The sequence below is a fragment of the Neomonachus schauinslandi genome, chromosome 5, assembly GCF_002201575.2.
Source record: "Neomonachus schauinslandi chromosome 5, ASM220157v2, whole genome shotgun sequence".
Classification (NCBI taxonomy): Eukaryota; Metazoa; Chordata; class Mammalia; order Carnivora; family Phocidae; genus Neomonachus; species Neomonachus schauinslandi.
The window spans coordinates 41,278,303-41,299,951 of NC_058407.1; the positions used below are offsets into that span (position 1 = coordinate 41,278,303).

The 21,649-nt window shown below is 34.3% G+C and overlaps 1 protein-coding gene across 1 annotated transcript in view; it reads right to left on the bottom strand.

Moving 5' to 3' along the window:
• ZDHHC17 (zinc finger DHHC-type palmitoyltransferase 17) overlaps positions 1-21,649 on the bottom strand; it is a 92,923-nt gene that overhangs the window by 9,200 nt on the left and 62,074 nt on the right. The window contains exons 9-13 of the mRNA XM_021678557.2: positions 13,988-14,130; positions 11,951-12,051; positions 4,166-4,290; positions 3,016-3,078; positions 214-307 (exon numbers count right to left, since the gene is read on the bottom strand). Of these exons, the coding sequence (XP_021534232.1) occupies positions 214-307; positions 3,016-3,078; positions 4,166-4,290; positions 11,951-12,051; positions 13,988-14,130 (526 nt within the window). The remainder of the gene's footprint in view (positions 1-213; positions 308-3,015; positions 3,079-4,165; positions 4,291-11,950; positions 12,052-13,987; positions 14,131-21,649) is intronic.

The following is a 21,649-nucleotide window of genomic DNA, read 5'->3' on the forward strand; positions in this document are numbered from 1 at the left end:
TTCTACACACTGATTTTATAACTTTTTCCCCCCTTTTTCTCACAACTGAGTTGCTGTTTGTCAACCAGAAGATTAACTGGGGGGCAGAGGGGAGCAGGGCTATAGTAGAGTGTAGGAATGAAGTTTCTACCATCTACTTTAATACTGTACTTCATTAGTTATCTAGAATAACTTAAATGAACAATGCACTTAGAAATTATTAATAAAACTTACCTACACAGTTACCCACCCATGGGCAATGATGATCAAATTTTGCTATGCAGCGGTTGCACACACCACAATGTTTGGACCTCACTGGTTTCCGTATCTGTTAATAAGCATTTTAAAAGATTATGAAAGGCACTACACCGAAGAAAGGAAAGCTGAACGCTGATTTTCTCAAAATACAATTATGAAGAAAACAAAACTATATTTCCAGAGGCATAAAATAAAACAAAAACCACTACTGTTTTGTTAAATGAGATTTTAACTGCAACAAAAAAGATAAAAAGGATAAGGCTACTGTGGAATATAAATGCCTAAGAGTGGGGTAGAACCATCATTTTACAAAAATAATTAAGACTCAAAGACCAATTTGCTGTTATGATGAATGGTACTATATTTAATTCACATCCCTCAAGTTTCTGAATAATAAAAACATCACTCTCCAGGCTTCTAAATGAAAAGTTATTGTGATTAATGGTCATGATACTGGTTCTTGTTTAACGAAATGAAACTGTTCCTTAGTAAAAGGAAGGCCAAATTAGAAGTGAACAAAAGCAGCTTTTAAAATTCAAAATCATTAATAAAATGTCTTCCCAAAGTTAACAAATCCAACAAAAACCAGTAAGTGTACACACACCTTTCTCTTTCAGTGGCTCCTGAAATCTCAGATTAAGGTACAACATCTCTGCTGAACTTCATGACCCATCTAAGAAAGTACACCATGCTTAGCAAATTTAGGTAGTCCCTATTACTTCAAAAACATAAAATATATTCATTATTCAGCTCCTGACAGGCAATAAAGAATTCATGTTTATGATGCCTTACTGTTCTAGGTGTTGTGAAATGTTTCACTCTGTATCACTCTGAATCAGCCAAGTGAATAAAGAACTCATTACTGATCTTTGAAGGGCTGCTAGTCCTAATGCTGGATACATGACAAGAGCTAGTTATTAACCCATGCCAGAAACAAAATTTGTAACATCCTTCATCGGTGTTTCAGAAAAACATTGCCATTTCTCCACCAGTTTGCATAAGGTTATATATCATTCTGAGGCACTAAGAAAAAGCACAGGTTGACTATGCAGTCCTTACACGTACTAAAATGATCTGTGGGCTCTTTATAAAGGGTCACTTATTCTTTACCACAGATATGAAACTACATCTATTTAGGAGAAAGAAGAAGGATGTATTAAACAAATTTTATCCCCACTTCCAACCCTCAGCTATACTTGCCCTTTGGGCAATACTTGTCAGTGAATTCTAAACAAAGACTGACACAAGGCTCCTGAACATGATAGGCTCCTCAGTTCACTTACAGAGTAATTCATTTTTAGGAAATTCTGATTTACATGTGGCTTCTTAGGGACCTGTCTTTTTATCAAAGGAAAGGATACCCATATAATGACAAATACCTCTGCCAATTTGAATTATTTTATAATTGGATATGCTCTTTTCTTTACAACACCGAATTATCTATCCAGAAGTACACGGCTTACAATAATAAAACATTTATGCTAGAAGGATAGAAAGTCTTGTTCTTGCCATCAGATATTTATTTAACAATGAAACCATACTGAGTGACTCTATAAAGAATTTGTTTGCCACATGGCAAACATATGAGCAATGCATACTTGGCTTTGTGGAATGGAGTAATATGTCCAGAGAACAGCAGAATATAAAAATGTTCTGAACATTAAGGTGCCAGTCCTGTAAATTAACCATTGTAAAGCACAGAAACAAAAACCTTTTTAAAGAATGCTTGAAAATTCAAAAGAATCTAGTCAGCACCTTAAAGTTGCTACCAAAAGTAAAGCAGTATACATTTTGAGTATTCAAAATTGTAACTGTTTGGTTAAGGAATGGAATGTTAGGTGGAACAACTTAAAGAATCTGTAGAGTTAGAGCTCCATTTCAAAGACTTATTCCAGGATCCCAAACTAAGTCAATTCTCTTGTTGTTATTTACATGTTAAGACATTATTAGTTCAGTGATCGTGTGTAACTTAAAAGTATAAAAGGACATTTAGTTTCATGGATGATTTAGGGATTATTTCCATTTCCATGTAGGAAAACATGGTTTAACACTGTGGCAACCTATATATTTTTTCAAGAATTATAAAAATTAGCAGAAAATAATTAAAACACAAAACAGTATTATTCTGTAGAAATTTGATACCTATAATAATAACACAAATAATGTATTACTATACCTGATTCCGTAAGTAAATGCTATTTAATTTCATTTATATCTTTATGTCCTGAAGATGACAACTTTTAATATCAATGATAAAACAGTGCTCAAAGTTCCATAAATCCTCTAAGACAAAGAGATAACTACTCAAACCGAACCATTTTAGAGGCCATGCTGTCTTAAGTTAGCTAACAGATTTTCCCAATGTGACCTCTAAATATAAGAATAAATTTTTTCTTAAAATACCTAGGAAAACAATATTAGGTAAGCATAATAAACCTTTGATTTTTTAATATTTTATTACTTAGTTTTTTCTTTGTTGAGTTATATTAAAAAAGAAAAACAGATTAAGGATGAATACGAATGAATGGTACCTTGAATCAGAAGTACAGTCAAGGTCTACCATCAGGGGGAACAGGCACATTGGGAGGAGACATCTTTTTACCATCTTTCTCCTTACACTATGGTCTAAAAGGAATGTCACCACGGAAGGGGGGGGAGGGAGTTGGGAGGGCATGAAATGTGCTCAGCAGAAGAAACTGTTCTTGTTCCCCACCCCTTCTGTGCTATCCCATTGCTATGTGAAGAGGAGAGAGGGAAGAATAACGAAAAAAATACTACCAAACAGGTACTGCAGAATATACTGAGGTCCAGACTTCCTGTCTCTGCAAGTTCAACTATTGTCTGTGAATTAAAAAAATATATATGTATTTTATTCAAAACTCAACAATGTTCACCAACTATAGTGCCATCAATATGAATCAATAAACATGATGTTCATTTTTAATTAATCAATGTTTTCTGCTCAGAATAAAATCTTTTATTTATTTACTTCTGCTATTATATTATAATATGAATATAGAAATTTTATTTCTTGGGTATATGAAAATGCAACTCTAAACTTAGGGGAATACTCCTCTGAGAATAAAACTAAGTTACCTACCCTAAGAACTGGTCTGTATAGGTTTTGATGACTAAGACATGAAAATAAACTTAAGTTCAGTAAAGAACTTAATCTTCAGAACTGGATTATGACTAAGAAAACCTAGCAAACCAATTAGCAGTAATGTCTGAAGAATACTGTAAACATAAGAACAGCAATCTCTATGCGGGCTAGAAAAGGGGGGATTAGACCCTAAGAACTTGCCACTGTTTTAGTTTATTGTGGACAGTAATAATTCATCAGGATTTGTTTTGTTTTCAGAGACTGGATAAAATAGCTCTTAACATAGTTTAACTGCCTCCAGTCTAATCTAATTCTCTACTTCTAGGACACCTTCGGATTGTAAATTTGGTTTCCTAAAGTACCTGGGCTTTAATAAGGGATGCCCTGGATTTTACATATATACACACACACACATATATTTGTTATTGAACACACACATAAATATATATATGTTACTGAAACATAGTATCTGAACTATCAACCAGTTTACTGACCTTCCAGTTACACAGTCATTTAATAAACATTTACTGAATTCATATTATCTGCTGAGGGTTTTCAGAGATGTTTAAAATGCTGTACTCATCCCTCAAAGCAATCACAATTCTTATACAGGAGAGAAACATGAAATTTTAAAATGTCATGAAAGTGTAAGGATAGGCATTCAGGAGTACCAAGGGAGAGCAACAACTATGCAGAATCTTAATTTGGTTTGAAACTTCTTTATGTTCTAGAAGATAGTTTCTTTCTTTGTACTCTAATATCTGGTATAAATACTGATAATTTGGCAATTAAACACATACGACTAGTTAGATTCTATCTTGCTACCTTTTTCTTTTGTTCTTCTGTAGCTTTAATAATCCCTGGATCTGATTTCCAAGATTTTCCAAAATTGTAGAAAAGTGCAACACTATTGGCAAGGAATGGAAGATGGATAAATAAAAAGTTGAGATGTGCCTGAAGTTAAGGAATCTAAAGAAGCAATGATAAATGAGTTACTATCATAGGTAAACTTATAATCTGTAAAATTTTACCACACACACACACACACACAGGGAACACCAACCAAGGAAAAAATACAAGTTGATTTATCTATTATTACATCGAAATAAATATGCTTCTAAATTATATTCATAACTGAATATAAAAAGTAAAAATGTGATTTCTTTACAAACTTTAAATCATGTAGGATAAGCTTTCTGACACTTTAAAAAAGTCAGTAATGCATTAAAAATTCAGTGAATACATTATTTTTATATGATCATTATTTCTTCTGATCAAAAATGAAGGGACTTCTCATGTTCAAAGTTATTAACATATTACTTTATCTATATGCATTAAAGTCTTTATAGTAATCTACCACTTAACATATCACACCCAGGATTTAAAAGACTGCTTTTAAATTCTCTCCATTGCCTTTCTGAATACATTCAAATTGATCCTAATTTTAGAAAAGTATTCATAAACTTGCTCTAAACAGAAGTTTCTATGTTTACATTTTTTCTACCTAATGAAAATATAAGAAATGTACTAGGCTTTATAAATATAAATGAGGAATCAAAAACTACTTAACACTAGGAAAAATAATGTTGCTAGAAGCAACACATTTCTGAGGCACAAAATATCTGAAATACTCAAATACTATTTTCAAGATTTTATGCAGGTACAAGTATCAACAGCTAAAAATCTCTTGAGAATAAAGCTGGATAAATGTACATGCAAAGAATACTGAACTCTGGTATTTTTCAGGAGCAGGACCTTTATACACTGTAAGTTTCAAAAGGTGCTAACATGTAAATAGCTCAGGCTGTTAAAGCCTGGATTAAATTTGCAAGGGGGCTAAACAGCAGCTCAAGAAATGACTACAGATTTAAAAGGGATAGGATATTCAAGAATTAAATATCACATGAACTTACAGAATTTCTTTGCTTATCTTTAAAGGTAAAGAGATTAGATATCTTTAAATGGTAGTTTGAACTTAGCTTTAGTAATAGGTCACACCAGTTAATTTTTTAAATTTACAAACAAAAATTTACAAACTCTCCACAAATGGCATGGTTGTTTTTTGTAAAGGTTTAAAACAACCATTTTTTTCCCTATAAAATCAGAAAATACTAAAAAGTATAAAGGCAAAAACACCTCCACAACCCAGGGACAATTCCTTTTATACTTGGTATTCTGCATTTTTAATAATTGAGATCATAGTGTTTTTATGAACATCAGTAAAACAACACCTATTAATCAACTATATGCCATTTAATCTGCACAAAAACTCTATCCCCACGTTACAGATGACAAACCTGAGACAGAAGTTAACGAAGTAGTCCAAAGTTGCAGACTAAATTAAAGGTAGAGCAGGTATTAAAATCCAGGCTCTTTTTACCTGTGCTATTCTGCTTCTCCAATGCACTCAGAAGAAGATACTGGGTCCTTAGATATTATGAGAACAATATCTTTGGGTATGGCTTGATGTATGTTTTTATACTGTCAGATTATTTCCAGAAAGATACACCAACTTAAAATCCCACTAACATCACATACTGCTTGACTACTACATTTTCATCAGCTCTGAGCAAAGAAAAGAGTTGTCAATTTTAGAAGCAAAAGAAACCTTATTTTATTGTCTTAATTTGTATTTGTTTTTATGTTTAAATAGTCCTCCAATTAGATAAAGAAGTATGTGTCATCAATGTTTTCATTTAAATGTTTATGGAATCCTTTTTTACATTTAACTCTTTAATCTACTTGGATGTTATTTTGATGCTTGCTGTGAACTGCAGCTCTAACTTACCATAATACCCAACAAAACAAAACAAAAATAGTAAATCAAATGAATCAACTGTCTGCAAAATACCAGCAACAACTTCAGAAAGGGGACAAGCCACACTATACCATAAAGTTCAACTGGAGGTCAAGAAAAGACAACTCTGGTAAGGCAAGCTGCCTGGGGTAGTTCTTAATCCCACCTCCACTTGTATAAACAGTATGGAAAATGCAGATGAGAAGATAAAGTCAGAATTCTCATCAGTCCCACCTGGCCCTCTGCTGTGGACTGAATCACGTCCCACTCCCTAACCCCCCCCCCACCCAAATTCACATGAAGCTCTAACCTCTAATGTGACTATTTCTGGAAATAGAGTCTCTAGGAGGTAATTAAGGTTAAATGAGGTCATAAGGGTAGGACCCTAATCCAAGAGGATTGTGACTGTATAAGATTTAAGAGGAAGAAAGAAATCTCACTCTCTCCCCCTGCTATGTGGGATACAGGGAGGAGGTGGCTGTAGGCCAGGAAAAGAATCCTCACCTGAACGTTATCATGCTGGCATCCTTATCCAGAACTGTGAGAAAATCAATTTCTTTGTGTAAGCTAACCAGTCTACGTTACTTAGTAATGGCACAGATCTAAACATCAAATTATTCTTCAACTTAAATAGAATTTCAATCAAAATTGCATTAGGCTTGGGCGCCTGGGTGGCTCAGTTGGTTAAGCGACTGCCTTCGGCTCAGGTCATGACCCTGGAGTCCCTGGATCGAGTCCCGCATCGGGCTCCCTGCTCGGCAGGGAGTCTGCTTCTCCCTCTGACCCTCCCCCCTCTCATGTGCTCTCTCTCATTCTCTCTCTCTCAAATAAATAAATAAAATCTTTAAAAAAAAAATGCATTAGGCTTTTCATGGAACTTAAAAAGCTGATTCTAAAAAATCTGAACAGAAGAACAAAGTGCCAAAAAAGCTAAAATATTCCTGAGAAACAAAGAAGCTGGAAAACATGGCCTACCAGATATCATGATTTAAGACTAAAGCTTTAGTGGGGAGGTGGGGCGGGGGGGGGGGGGGGGGGGGAGGATGGGTGAAATAGGAGAAAGGGATCAAGAGTACATTTATGATAAGCACTGTGTAATATATAGAATTATTGAATCATATTGTACACCTACAACTGATATAACACTGTATGTTATCTGTACTAGAAGAAAAGGAGGAAGGGAGGGAGGAAGGAAGTTAGGAAATTAAGAAGTTAGGAAGGAAGGACGCAAGGAAGGAAGGAGAAAGCTATAGTAATAAAATAGTACTGACACAGCAGAGATCAATAAACTGAATAGAGTACAGGAAAACTGATAAATATCAAGGTTGACACTGCAACTGAGTGAGGAAAGGGTATGCTGGAGTAATGAGTTCCCTAATAAGAAAAAGGAAGATAGACACGCCCACCCGCACATCATTGATTATACACGGTACTCAAATACACATGAATTAAGAAATAAATTATAGATTATCTTTAATGACTTCAGAAACACCTGCATGTGCACGTGCACACACACACACACACACATGATATACAAGAATATTTACAGCAATACTTTCAGAATTCACAGAAGTAGTGACTGGATACCTGAAGACAGGTATTAAAAAGCTTAGAGAATATTATAAGAAAACTAGAAAAGATACAAAAAAACAAAAAACAAAAAAAAACCCCTGAAGAAGCCCTAACAGTAAACGGCAGGAAAAAATGCTTAAGAGGAAAATGTATAGGAGAAGATGGTGAAAATGATAATTTAGCAATGTCTTCGTTTTTATATATATAATCATCCCAGCTTCCAGAAGTTCTTTATATCTATCTTTAGTTTAAGCTTAATTTAACTTAAAACCTGACTGAAAACTAGTTTATTTTTAGACATAAAATTTCTAATAGCCTAACATCAATATTTTTTCACTTATTACATCTTAAGTATAAGCCCACATTAAGTCTTAGAAAAGCATTGTAATGGCTATTTTATCCCATACTACACATAGCTAATTGATAACAACTATTCCCCATTCAGGATGGATACTCAGGTTGTTTCCACTTTTTCCCTACTATAAATAGTACTATGGCAAACAACTTTGTAAATAAATTTTAGATCTTATCTCTGATGACTTATTTATGAATGACTCAGGGTATTTTTAAAGCTTTTTCTACATGTTGCTTTTCAGGAAGGTTTAAAACTTAAAATTATGTTCAGAGTATAAAATTAGACATTTGAAGATACACTGTTATCAGATCAAAAAGCTGGGCAAGACTCTTGATAATTACCTATCTATGTGACTTTGGGCAAGACATACAACTTCTCTGAACCTCAACACTTCCATCAGTTAGAAAACAGGATTAGGATTTATGTGGTTTGTTTTTCTAATCTCAAAGAATTGCTTTGAGAACCAAGTCAAACAACAGATCTGAAAGAACTATAAACCAAAAAGCACTGAATAAATGTAAGGTATATATGAGATGATAATTATTTAATGAACAGTAGAAAAGAATAAGAACTTACTTGTTAGAGGACAAATAATTTATATCAATATAAAATTCATTACACCACAAAACACATAAGTTGGGTATCCTATTATGAGAAACTAAAAAGAAGTTTATACAGTTGATCCTCATGCCTACTTGCTAAAATTTATTTGTAATCCCAAAATCAATATTCATGGTGCTTTTACAGTCATCCATGGATATATGCAAAGTAGCAAAAACTATGAGTCACCCTATGTACACAATGCCAGCCGAGCTGAACAAGGCAACAGTCAGCCTACTTGTCCTAGCTCTCATACTGTAAACAAGTATCTTTTCATGGTCTATTCTGTGTCACACGTTTTGCCTATTTGTGCTTTTTGTTGGCCATTTTGCTATTTAAAATGGTCTCCTAGGGTAGTGCTGAAGTGTTATCTCAATGTTCCTAAACACAAGAGGGCTGTGATGTGCCTTACAGAGAAAATAGGTGTGTTAGATACGCTTTGTTCAGGCACGGGTATTATAATGCAAGCTGGCTTTGAGTTCAATGTCAATCAATCAATGATAAATATTAAATCTGATATTTATACAGAAACACATATAAAACCAAGGTTATGTACTGATTGGCTGACAAAAATGTTATGACCAGAGGTTTGCATTTCTTTTTCTCCTAGGAGCAACAGGTTTAGTATTTGCTAATTCAATGTTTGCAGCAACTTCATAGAACATAATCACCACATATAATGAAAATTGACTGTAACTCTATTTTTCACAACTGGTCTAATCAGTTTTAATTACATATGTAGTCATGAGTTGCATGAGGAAAGTGGTAGAATCAACAGCAAAGAGGATGAGGTCAACAAGTGAGACAGTCCCTGACAAGAGCTGCCATTTTTAACTCCATTATCTTATATCATGAACCTTATGACTCTTTCCTGTCTAACATCCTTTGTGCTTCCATTATAAATAATTCTGGGCTCTTTCTGTTCCCTTCCTATATAGGTTTCCTGAGCTCTTATCTCTGGCCTCAAAGTTTAATACTGAAAAAAAAATACAGCTCTAAAATCACATACGGCATAGAGATCTGGTTCTTTTATAACATAGAAAAGCGTAAAGCTTTTTTTTATTATCAGAATTTAAAGTTATTTGTGATTTCATTCCACATTCCATGAGCAGCATACATACATACGAATAAAAGAAATCGTAAATGCGCACTTAAAGCCTATGTGGACACAATGATCCAAAAAGTCATGCATAAGATAGTAACACACACTTATTTAACATTTTTTACATGTCAGGTGTGTCCTAAGTTTAAATTCATCTTCTCAAGAATTCTGTGAGACAGTACTATCACTCCTTCACAGACAAGTATAAAAACTTGGTATTCTCATACTACAATTTTTATTTGAAAAATTAAATACATGCAATTTGTTCAGTGCATATGCCAATCTATTCTAAAGGCATAATTATTCAATAGGGCAAGTTAAATTGCTTGATTGTGCTGACCTTCCTTAAGAATGTAAGAATTCTCAACTCGCTTTGGAAACTTGCATAGCTATTTTATTCTATCTCCAAATAAGGAAGAAAGAAAAGGAAAAAATTCAAGTCAGACTACATAAAAACTCTCTGGCATGAAGTTTTCATTATTTGTAATTTACTAATTTTCCTGCTTTTCTCCACTTATATGCACAATAGATTAAGAGAACAGCAACAGTCTAAAATTATTTTGAGATGTGAATCTGACTTTTTTCATGATATAAAATTTACTGTCCAATTTAGGAAACAAAATGAGAAAATATGTCTGGAATACTAATGTCATTTCAGAGTCAGTGCTTTTTATAAATTTAAAATAGATGAGGTAACAAAAATAAGCAGATCTGTTTTACCTAGACTAAATGTTCCAATAAGACAAATTCTAATGTTTAATAAATCCTTGAAGAACAATTTTTATGTCAAAGTTTAGTACAAGGCAGAATGAGCTAGCAAAAACTGCCACATGGAAATATTTCAAAAGAAACTTATGCTAAGGAAATATTTTTTAAGCACTATACTTTCTGAGAGTAATCATATAATGATATAAAAATATAAGAATGACAAGTATAGCCACAATTCTGTGCCTCAGTCTCAAAATAAGCATTTTTGTTTTTCAATACTTTTTGTTTAAAACACAAGACAATAAAAAGAACACAGTGCTATAACATGCAAGACTGTGAAGTGAAACTAGGTATTAATTAAAATTGTTCAGAACAGTCATAAGTCAACAAAAACTGTATTCCATTTAAAACCTATCATATTTTTTATGGTAATGTTTGTTTGGTTTTTTTTTTTATTTTAAAGATTTTATTTATTTATCTGAGACAGAGAGAATGAGAGAGAGCACATGAGAGGTGGGAGGGTCAGAGGGAGAAACAGACTCCCCGCCGAGCAGGGAGCCCGATGCGGGACTCGATCCAGGGACTCCAGGATCATGACCTGAGCCGAAGGCAGTCGCTTAACCGACTGAGCCACCCAGGCACCCTTATGGTAATGTCTTAAAAAATGATTTATTAAAAGACATTTGTGAAACATGTGCCTTTATTTTAATAAAACAGACTGTCTTACTGATAGAGCTTCATCTACATAAAAATATCCAAAAGTTGACATTGGTCTTATTTCTTTGATACACATACATGCACACACACATGTTTACAATTTCAAATTATTACTTTTTAAAAGCATACTACACTGAAATAATCAGCAAATATTTGAAGATACAGTACTGCATGCTTTTTATAATGCAAAAGAGAAAATTAACTGTTACCAACCACAACAAAATAAAAGGTTGTGATATTAAGAAAATATTTAGAGAAAATAGTTTGATACTAAAACATGAAAATCACAGTTTAGTAAAAAAGGTTTCGAATACGTGTTGTTGAATCAGACTAGTGTGTGTTTCTATCCCAGCCTTATCAGGGACTAGCTATGTGGCCTTGGGCAAGGATAACAGCTTAGCCTATTTAAGCTTAAATTTTCTCATCTATAAAATGTGGAGATAAAAATATTAATATATAGAATGTGTACTAAATGAGTACAAATGAGTATTTAAGAAAATGCCCTTTAAACACTCAATAAATAATAGCTACTATTATTACTGATGTAGTCATTAAAAGCAGCTTTCAAAAGCGAACTATTAAATATGAAAGATTTTAAAACAATATTTACTTTGGTTCACAATTAGTATTTTCCTAGAAATACTGTTTTACTGCAGCAAATCATAAGTAGTTCAGTCCTAATGTTAAATTATTATAAAATATTCATTTATATAACAAACAAAAATTGCTTTAGATATGACCTTTATAACCAAAGGATATCATTCCAAAACCAGAAGAACCACGTTACATACATCCAGAATTTGGTTGCCAAATATATTCCAAGGGGCAATGCACTATGCATTGAATGATCAAAAAAGGATCTGCAAAATACAAGTTTTTATAAAATTTGAGCTCTATGTTTCTTTATAAAAATGAATAATTATTTAAATGAAAATTATACACATTCCACATAGTAAACTCTGATTTAACCAAAATCCAGAAATCCAGGATGCTTAAATACCAAGACCATTTTTCATGGTAATCAATAACAAATGAGGGCACAGCTGAATCAGTCAGCAAGATTTTGAAGCTCCTAATTTGCCGAGAAATGGAATTCTATTCTATGTACTTTTCAACCTCAGAATTTCAGTCTATTCCTATTCTCTTAAATCAATAAATCACTTTAGTATATTTAGTAACTCTATCACTCAGCATATTATTCACCAAAGACACATTATAATTTTGACAAACAAGTACAAAGCAATCCTCAAGTTTTTATGTTTCACTACTTCTCCTTACCTACACACTCTTGTTAAGCTTTTAGTACAGCTTTTCAAATAGAATGAACTGGCCAATGTAATGGAACTGAAGGTCATGATGTACAGAATTTAGCACTGGGGGAAAAATATGTATTAATGAATTTTATTAAACATAAGCAGGATCAACTATCCATGTAGGCTCAGTAGGAAGTCTTCCTATTTATGGGATCCCTTGGAGCTCCTAGAAACACTACAATGAGATTCATTACCTAGAATTAAGCCTCTTCCTGACAGTTAACACATTAGTGTATTACCAGTCATCCTCATCTCTGTGAATTATTTTCACAACTCCTTTTTTTTTTTTGAAATTCATGTGAAAACAAAGTACTAAAGAAATGGAGATTACATGGAAAGTTCTAGATCACAGACTACTGCCTAGGTTTGCTGAAGGAGCAACTTAAAGGAATGAGATCTAAGGATAGGAAGAAAGGGAAAGATCACAATGTTTTAAAGAAAAATGAGGGAGGAGAAAATACAAAGGCTGAGCCTTACTGCGCATGTTCAGACTCTCTCTACCTTAGTACTAAAATCAAACCTCTTCTTGCATATTGTTTATGACCAAAGAAAATATAATTCCTATGGAAAGGTAAGCTCAACCATTATAATTACCTAGAAATACACAATATGTATATTGCAGTTAGAGTTGAACGAACTCAAGTCTACTTCTACTGAAATGTTTTAAAATTGTATTTTAGGGGCGCCTGGGTGGCTCAGTTGGTTAAGCGACTGCCTTCGGCTCGGGTCATGATCCTGGAGTCCCGGGATCGAGTCCCATGTCGGGCTCCTTGCTCAGCAGGGGGTCTGCTTCTCCCTCTGACCCTCCCCCCTCTCATGTGCTCTCTCTCTCTCATTCTCTCTCTCTCAAATAAATAAATTAAAAAAAAATCTTTAAAATTGTACTTTAGCCTTAAAAATTATATGTTAGACTTTGGTCAATGAAAGTACCTGGGGAATTTTAACATTTCAGTTTGTTTCCTACAGTTATGGTCTCTCATGGTTTGTCTCCCTCTCTGATTTCTTCCTATTCAGTTTTCCCTCCCTTCCCCTATGATCCTCTGTGCTGTTTCTTATATTCCACATATGAGTGAAACCATATGATAATTGTCTTTCTCTGATTGACTTGGGGTTGCTGGAGCGGAGGTGGGGGGGGGATGGGGTAACTGGGTGACGGGCATTAAGGAGGGCACGTGATGTGATGAGCACTGGGTGTTATATGCAACTGATGTATTACTGAACTCTACATCTGAAACTAATGATGTACTATATGTTGGCTAATTGAATTTAAATAAAAAAAGAAAAAAGAAAAAAAGAATTTCAACATTAAAAAACTTAAAAGATTTCAGATATAAGTCTACCAAAATTCTTTAATATTAAATTAAAATGAAACATATTACCTAAAGGCAGTGTTCTAAACATACAAAACATTAATTTTACATAGCAGGGTCCAAATTATATCCTTTCCTGCAGTTAAAAATATGGTTAAAAACAACATACTTACTTTGAAAGAAATTGTACTGTAGCCCAAACGCCACCATACATTAGCCCTTTAATGAGCCAAGAATCAATATTTAGGTCTGCTATAAACCCAACCAGCCAAATAACTAGGAATGGAGTTCCTAGCATTACTTTCTGCCGAAATTCCTGTACAAAAAAAAAAAAAAATTAGTTAGAAAGTTTGTGTGTTTCAAGTAATCTGAATATGAACCATTGTTACCTTTGTGAAAACGTGCAACAGAGAGTGAAATTCATTCATTCAAATACGCCTACTATGCACAGGTACTATTCAAGGTGCTAGTCTCAGTCTTCTACAGACAGGCATTAAAAAGACAATTTAAAAGTACTTGAGTTGGGCACCTGGGTGGCTCAGTTGGTTAAGCGACTGCCTTCGGCTCAGGTCATGATCCTGGAGTCCTGGGATCGAGTCCCGCATCGGGCTCCCGGCTTGGTGGGGAGCCTGCTTCTCCCTCTGACCCCATCCCCTCTCATGCTGTTTCTCCCTCTCTCTCTCTCTCAAATAAATAAATAAATAAAATTAAAAAAAAAAAAAAAAAAGTACTTGAGTAAAATTATGGAAAATGAGAATCTAAGTTATAGGAGTGGATCTAGATATTCAGATATAGAAGACAGCAGTACCACGTGCCAACGCATGGATAAACTAGAAAATAGTTCATGATGATACTACCCCTCTAACAGGGCCATTGATAACTAGAGAGATAAGAACCAGAACGACTTGAAGTTCTAAGAGCTACATCAGATAAAGAAACCTGAGGATGCTTAGCCTGAAGAAAACATTTTGAATGATACATATAAACAGTAAACTAAAATCTTAAAATGAGATAGAAAATAAAAACCAAACAATCTACAGGGTCCCAGAGTCCAAAGAATGAAGATTATGTGCCTCTAAACACATATCAAAGCACAGTGCTTAATACTCTGGAGGTAGTTCCATTTCATTGTTGTACTGATCTAGTTGTTACAAAGTCTGTACTTTGTAGGTTGTTAGAAAACCTATCTGTATCTACTTCCTTATAACATCTATCACAGTTATATCTTCAGAACAACACAAAGTAAAGTCTACTGCCTCCTCCACATAGCAGCCCCTCACAAACTGACAGGCAGCTATCAAATCTCTGGAGGTACCTTAAGTAACAGAACAATGTAAGATCTTCCAGCTGTGATCTAACAAAGCTCAGAGTATAAACATTACTTTTCTCCCTATTTACCTTTCTGAAGGCTAAGATACTACGTTTTTTTAGCGCCCCTTTTATACTGCTGGCTTTCAGCGAAATACTTTTTCATATAAATGGCCATGTCTTCCCCAACTTAACCACTGTAATTCATTTTCTGAATGCTGCCTAATTTTAACTTGAAAAATAATTAAACATAACTTCAGAGTTTAATTTTATGCTGTAGTAAACTAACTAACCCTGGTGATCTGTTTTTTTCATCTCAAGTATGCATGAATTTTGTATCAAGACATTAGAAAAGATTTATAACTGGGAGGACAAAGTGTATGGTAAAGGGTGGGTATTGGTGGGAGACAAGGCAGATAGGTCATTGGGAAAGTATTTTCTAAAATTATCTGTAATTTGCCTTGTTTTTAGTTAAGATGCTTGTTCTCCCTCAGCAACAGCCACATTTTTTCATTATTAAAAATAAAGATACAATTTACATATAGTAAAACTCACCCTCTTTTGGGCAGAGTTCTCTGACTTTTGATTAACATACACTGTTTTGTCAGCACGAAATCAAGAAACAGAACAGTTCTATCAAGCCCTGAAATATCCTGTGCTCCCAGTCCCAGCCCCTAACAAACACTAATCTCTACCCCTGTATTTTTTGCTTTGCAGGAATGTCTTATAAATGGAATCATACTGATGCAGTCTTTTAAGTCTGGCTTCTTTCACTCAGACAATGCATTTGACATTCACTCATGCTGTTGTGTGTATCAGCAGTTTGTTCCTTTTTAATGCTAACTAGTATTCTATTATAGGATGTATCACAGTTTATTTACTCATCTCCAGCTAAAGGATTAGGGTTGTTTCCAAATTTGAAGACTGTGAATAAAGCCACTATAAACATTTGCATACAGGTTTTTGTGTGAACCTAGTTCATTTCACTTGGATAAATACCTATGTGTGGGCTTCTGGAGTGGTTTTTTTTTTTTTTTCAAAATATTATTTAACATATGGTATTTACGATACCATAAAGATGTTTAAAAAAAAAAAGATGTAACGGTGATGTGCTGCTTTTGTAGATATGAAAAATCTATTTTTTCTTGAATTTCATTATGGAAATTTTCAAATATATAGTAAGTTTGAAAGAATTTTATAGTAATTTGCATTTCCCTAATGACTAATGATGTTGAACAGTTTTTCATGTGCTTATCTGCCATTTTTATAACTTTTTGGTGAAATATCCCATCTTTAACCCATTTTTCTAACTGGGTTGTTTGACTTTTTCCACTGTTAGTTGTGAAAAATTCTTCATACATTCTGGAAACTAGTCCTTTATTGGGATATACGGCTAGCAAATATTTTCTCCCAGTCTGCAGTTTGTCTTTTCATCCTAATTAACAGAGCCTCTCATTGGACAAAAGTTTTTCATTCTGATGAAGTCTAACTGATTAGTTTTTACCTTCCTGGATCATACATTTCATGTCAAGTTTCTTTGTATAGCCCTAGATTCTGATGATTTGTTTTTTCCTAAAAGTTTTATAGTTTTACATTTAAGTCTGTGAATCATTTTGAGTTAACTTTTTTATACAGTGTGAGGTTTGAGTAGAGGTTTATTTATTTTTTTGCTTATGCAGGTCCAAATGTTCCAACATCATTTGTTGAAAAGGCTGTTTCTCTTCCACTGAATTATATTTGCACTTCTGTAAGTCAGGAGGCATATATCTCTGTGGTTCTATTGCTGGGTTCTCTATTTTGTTCCAGTGATCTAGGAATTTGTTCCTCCAATACCACACATTCTTGATTACTGTAGCTACATGGCAGATCTTAAAATTGCACAGGATGATTTTTTTTTTCAAAATTGTTTTAGCTATTCTTGACCTATTGCCTTTCCATATAAATTTTAGAATGATCTTGGCTATACAGACAAACAAATCTTACCAGAATTTTTATTTAATTGCATTAAATTTGTATAACAATTTGGGCACTATGTTCAGTCTTCCATTTCATGAACACAGCATGTCTCTCCATTTATGTAGATCATCTTTGATTTCTTTCATTGACATTTTAAAAATTTTCAGTATACAAGTAACTTTACATGTCTGGTTAGATTTACACCTAAGTATTCTGATTTTTTTTGAGCAACCGTAAGTAATATTGTAGTAATTTTGGTGTCCACATGTTTATTACAAGTATATAAAAATAAAATAAAATATCCTGTGACTTGTTAAACTCATTTATTAGTTCTAGGAGTTTATTTTGTAGATCCCTTGGGATACAGACTATCATGTCAACCACAAATAGGGACAATTTTATTATTTTTTCCTTTCTGAACTATATGCCTTTTAACTTCCTTTTCTTGCTTTATTTCACTAGCTAGAACTTCCAGCATTTAGAGTCTCTGAGTGGTCGGGACTTGCAGCACTAAGTTGAATAGAACAGTAAAAGGGATATCCTTGCCTTCTTTTTTTTTTTTTTAAGATTTTATGTATTTATTTGAGAGACAGACACACAGTGAGAGAGGGAACACAAGTGAGAGAGAGGGAGAAGCAGCCTTTCCGCCAAGCAGGGAGCTTGACGTGGGGCTTGATCCCAGGACCCCGGGATCATGACCCGAGACAAAGGCAGACACTTAACAACTGAGCCACCTAGGCGGCCCAACCTTGTTCTTGACCTTAGAGGGAAATCACTCAGTCTTTCACCATAAAGTATGATGTTAGTTGAAGGTTTTAGAAATGCTCTTTATAAAGTTCAGGAAATTCTCCTCTATTCCTATTTTTCTGAGAGTTTTACCATAAATGGATACTGATCTTTATCAAATGCTTTTTTCTGCATGGATATAATCATGAGATTTTTCTTCTTTGTTAATATGGTAGATTACACTAAATAATTTTGAATATTTAAATGAGCCTTGCATTCTTGTAATAAGCCCAATTTGGTCATAGTGCACAATTCCTTTTATGTAATGATGATTTCTATTTGTTAATATTTTGTTAAAAATTTTTAAGTGTACAGTTGACCCTTGAATAACAGGGGTTAGGGGTGCCAACCCCTTGCAATCAAAAACCTGCATATAACTTGACTCCCCCAAAATTTAACTACTAATAGCCTACTATTTTGACTGGAAGCCTTGGCAATAACACAAACAGTTGACTGAACATATTTTGTATGTTATATGTATTATATACTGTAGTCTTACAGTAAAACTAGAGAAAAGGAAATGTTATTAAGAAAATCATAAGGAAGAGAAAATACATTTCAATACTGTATTTACCAAATACAAACCTGTGTCTTCAAGGGTCAACTGTATATTCATGAGGAAAGATATTTGTTTATAGTCCTTTGTTTTGTACTGTCTTTGTGTGGTTTTGGTATCAGGGTAACTAACACATACTGTTTCCAATCTGTTACTTACCTATATAAGCAATTTGCCAATATTCTTACACATGAAGTGAGTTTCTTATAGACAGTATATAGTTGCGTCATGCTTTATAATACACAGAGCCAATAACTGTCTTTTTCTTGGTAAATTAGAGTATTTTAATTTAATGTGATTATTGACATGTTAGGTCTATAATTTTATTTTTTGTTTTCTTCTTATGTTTTAGTTTCTCTGCTTTCTTTTTCCTGCCTTCTTGTGGGTAACTGGAAAGCTTTTTAGAATTCTATTTTATCTATAGTGTTTTCCAGTTTATCCCTCTGTAGAGCTTTTTTAGTGGTTACTCTAAATATTATACAAACATAACTTATCACACTGGTGTCATTTTACCAGTTCAAATGAAGTGTAGAAACCTTACCTGCCTTTATGTTCCTCTACCCTCCCGCTTATATTATAAATTGCCTCACATATATACCTACATTTAGAGACACATCAAACAATATTATAATTTTTGCTCCAACTGCCAAGCATAATTTGGAAGGCATAAGATGAGAAGTCTACTGAATTTACCCAGAAATTTGTTTACTATGATCTGATGTTCCAAGATTTTTCCTTTTATCGTTTCCTTTGTGTTTAGCGAACATCTCTTAGACATTCTTCTAGGGTAGGTCTGCTGGCAACAAATTCTCTTAATTTTCCTTTATCTGAGAATGTATTGATTTCTCCTTCATTCTTGAAAGATATTTTTACTGGATACTGGATTCTGGGTTGACAGTTCTTTCCATTCAGCACTTGGAAAATGTGCCAGTTTCTTCTGGCTTCTCTGGTTTCTGATGAGAAATTCACTGTCATTTGGACTGTTTCACTCCCACTGGTAAGGGGATTTCAAGAATTTTATTGTTTTTTGGTTTCCACAAGTTTGACTATGTGTTCAGGCAGAATTTCTTTGAGTTTATTCTGTTTAGGGTATGTTCCACTTCTTAATCTGGAGGTTGGTCTTTTGTCAAATTTGGGGATTTCATGGGCCACTGTATCTTTTGGGTACTTTTTTAGCTCCACCCTCCCTCTCCTCTTTTTCTGGAACACTAATCATATCAACGTTAGATACTCTGTTATAACCCTTAGGCTCGTTCATTTTTTTTTTTCAATTTATTTCCTTTTGTTGTTCAGAATGTCTAATTTTTATTGTTCTAGCTTCAGGGTGACTGATTCTTTCCTCTGTCCCCTCTAATCTGCTGTTGAGCCCATTCACTGAGTTTTGTAAATTTTACTCTAATTTTCAGTTTTAAAATTCCCATTTGGTTCTTCTGTATATTCTATTTCTGTATTTCTACTTCACTGCTGAGACTACTTTTCATTTCTTTCAAGCATATTCATAATTACTCATTGAAGCCTTTTCATAGTGGCCACTTTAAAATCTTTTGTCAGATAATTCTAATATTTCTGTCATCATTTTGTTGGCGTCTATTTGATTCTCATTTCATCAGTTTCACATTGTCTTGGTCCCTGGTATGATGAGAGATTTTCATCTGAAAACTGGACATTTGGGGTATAATGAAACACTGGATCTTATTCAAACCTTTTCTTTTAGATGGATTCCTCTGCTGTAGCTTGGCAGAATGAGGGGAGTGAAAGCACCTACTCATTACTGCCAGGTGGGGTGGAAGTTCAGATCTCAACTTGGACTTTAATGACACCTGAGGAGGGGACTCCTCATTACTGTTGGGTAAAGGTGGAACTTCCAGCTCCCCCTTATACCTCTACTGATACCTCCCTGGCTGGGAAGGTTAGGAGTGCCTCATTATTGTGTCCTATGTGGTCTTCCCTCATAGTGCAGGGGATGGGACCTCACTAATAGCCAGTGGGGATAAAAGTCCCAAATCCCTATTTAACTTCTCTGACACCACCCCAGGAAAGAAGTTGGGGCACCTTATTACAGCCTGATAAGGGTGGAAGTCTAGGCCTTTGCTGGTGTGATTCAAGGTGGGGCCACGGTTTTTTCTGCAATATTTGGCTGTGGTAGAAAGTTATCTTCTAAAAGCCTCTATCTTGCTAAGCTGTCTCTTTTGTGGTTCTTTGGCCAGAGAGCAGGATTTTGTTGGAGCCCTTTTTGTCTATATCCATTTGTGATTCTAGGTTGTTCACTTTGTCAGCTCTGTTTCTGGGACGTATGAGGCAAAAAAGGGAATATATTTTTCAGGTCCTGAGCTACCTAGCCACTCTGCCTTCTTTCCATCTCCCAGAATTTTCCTACATTTGTTTTGTACATAATGTCCAAGTTTTTCAGTTGTGCTTAGTGTGGACGAATAGGAAAAGTACAGCTACTCCATCTTTCCAGATTTATTTTCACATGATCAATAAACAATATTAAAGAAGACAGTATGTGAGATTCCAGTTAACAAAAGGGATTGTGGGTTTTTAAGTGTTGAAAAATACAATTTAGAGATTTCCTAACTTATTATTAAGCATTTATTTAGGAGGCACTCTCTCTCTCCTTCTGCTTCTCCCCCATGTCTAAAATCTTCTAACCTTAAAAATCCAAGCGCTTTAAAAATAGTTTTCTAAAATTAAGATTCCCTCCACATCTACCTACTAGCACTGTCCAAAAATATTTTTCCCCCATTGGGATGACTTATTTTTAGTAAAATACTACTGAATCCTAGGTGACTATTTCTTGTTTAGTTTTAAATACAGAACATACTTTACAGATTAGCAAATTAAGTCATGTTTATGATTTAAATATTTCAAATGAGATGAAAAGAGAATAGCCTATATAATCACAAATACTTAATTTCAAAAAGCACCCAACCATTGTATATTTTTATTTAGTAATCCTTTTTAAAAATGTAATATAGAGAAAAGATGGAGGAGGAGTAGGGGACCCTATTCCAACTGGTCCCCTGAAATGAGCTGGATATCTACCAGACCACTCTGAACACCCACGAAATCAGCCTGAGATATAAGAAGATATCTCTGGATCTCTACAGAGTATCGCAGGCGGTTGGTTTCAAGGTATGAAGCAGGGAGCTGTGATTCCCCAGGCAGATATTGGATGATAAACGAAAGGGGGAGGAAGCCATGGGGATCCAGCACTGCCGGTGAGCAA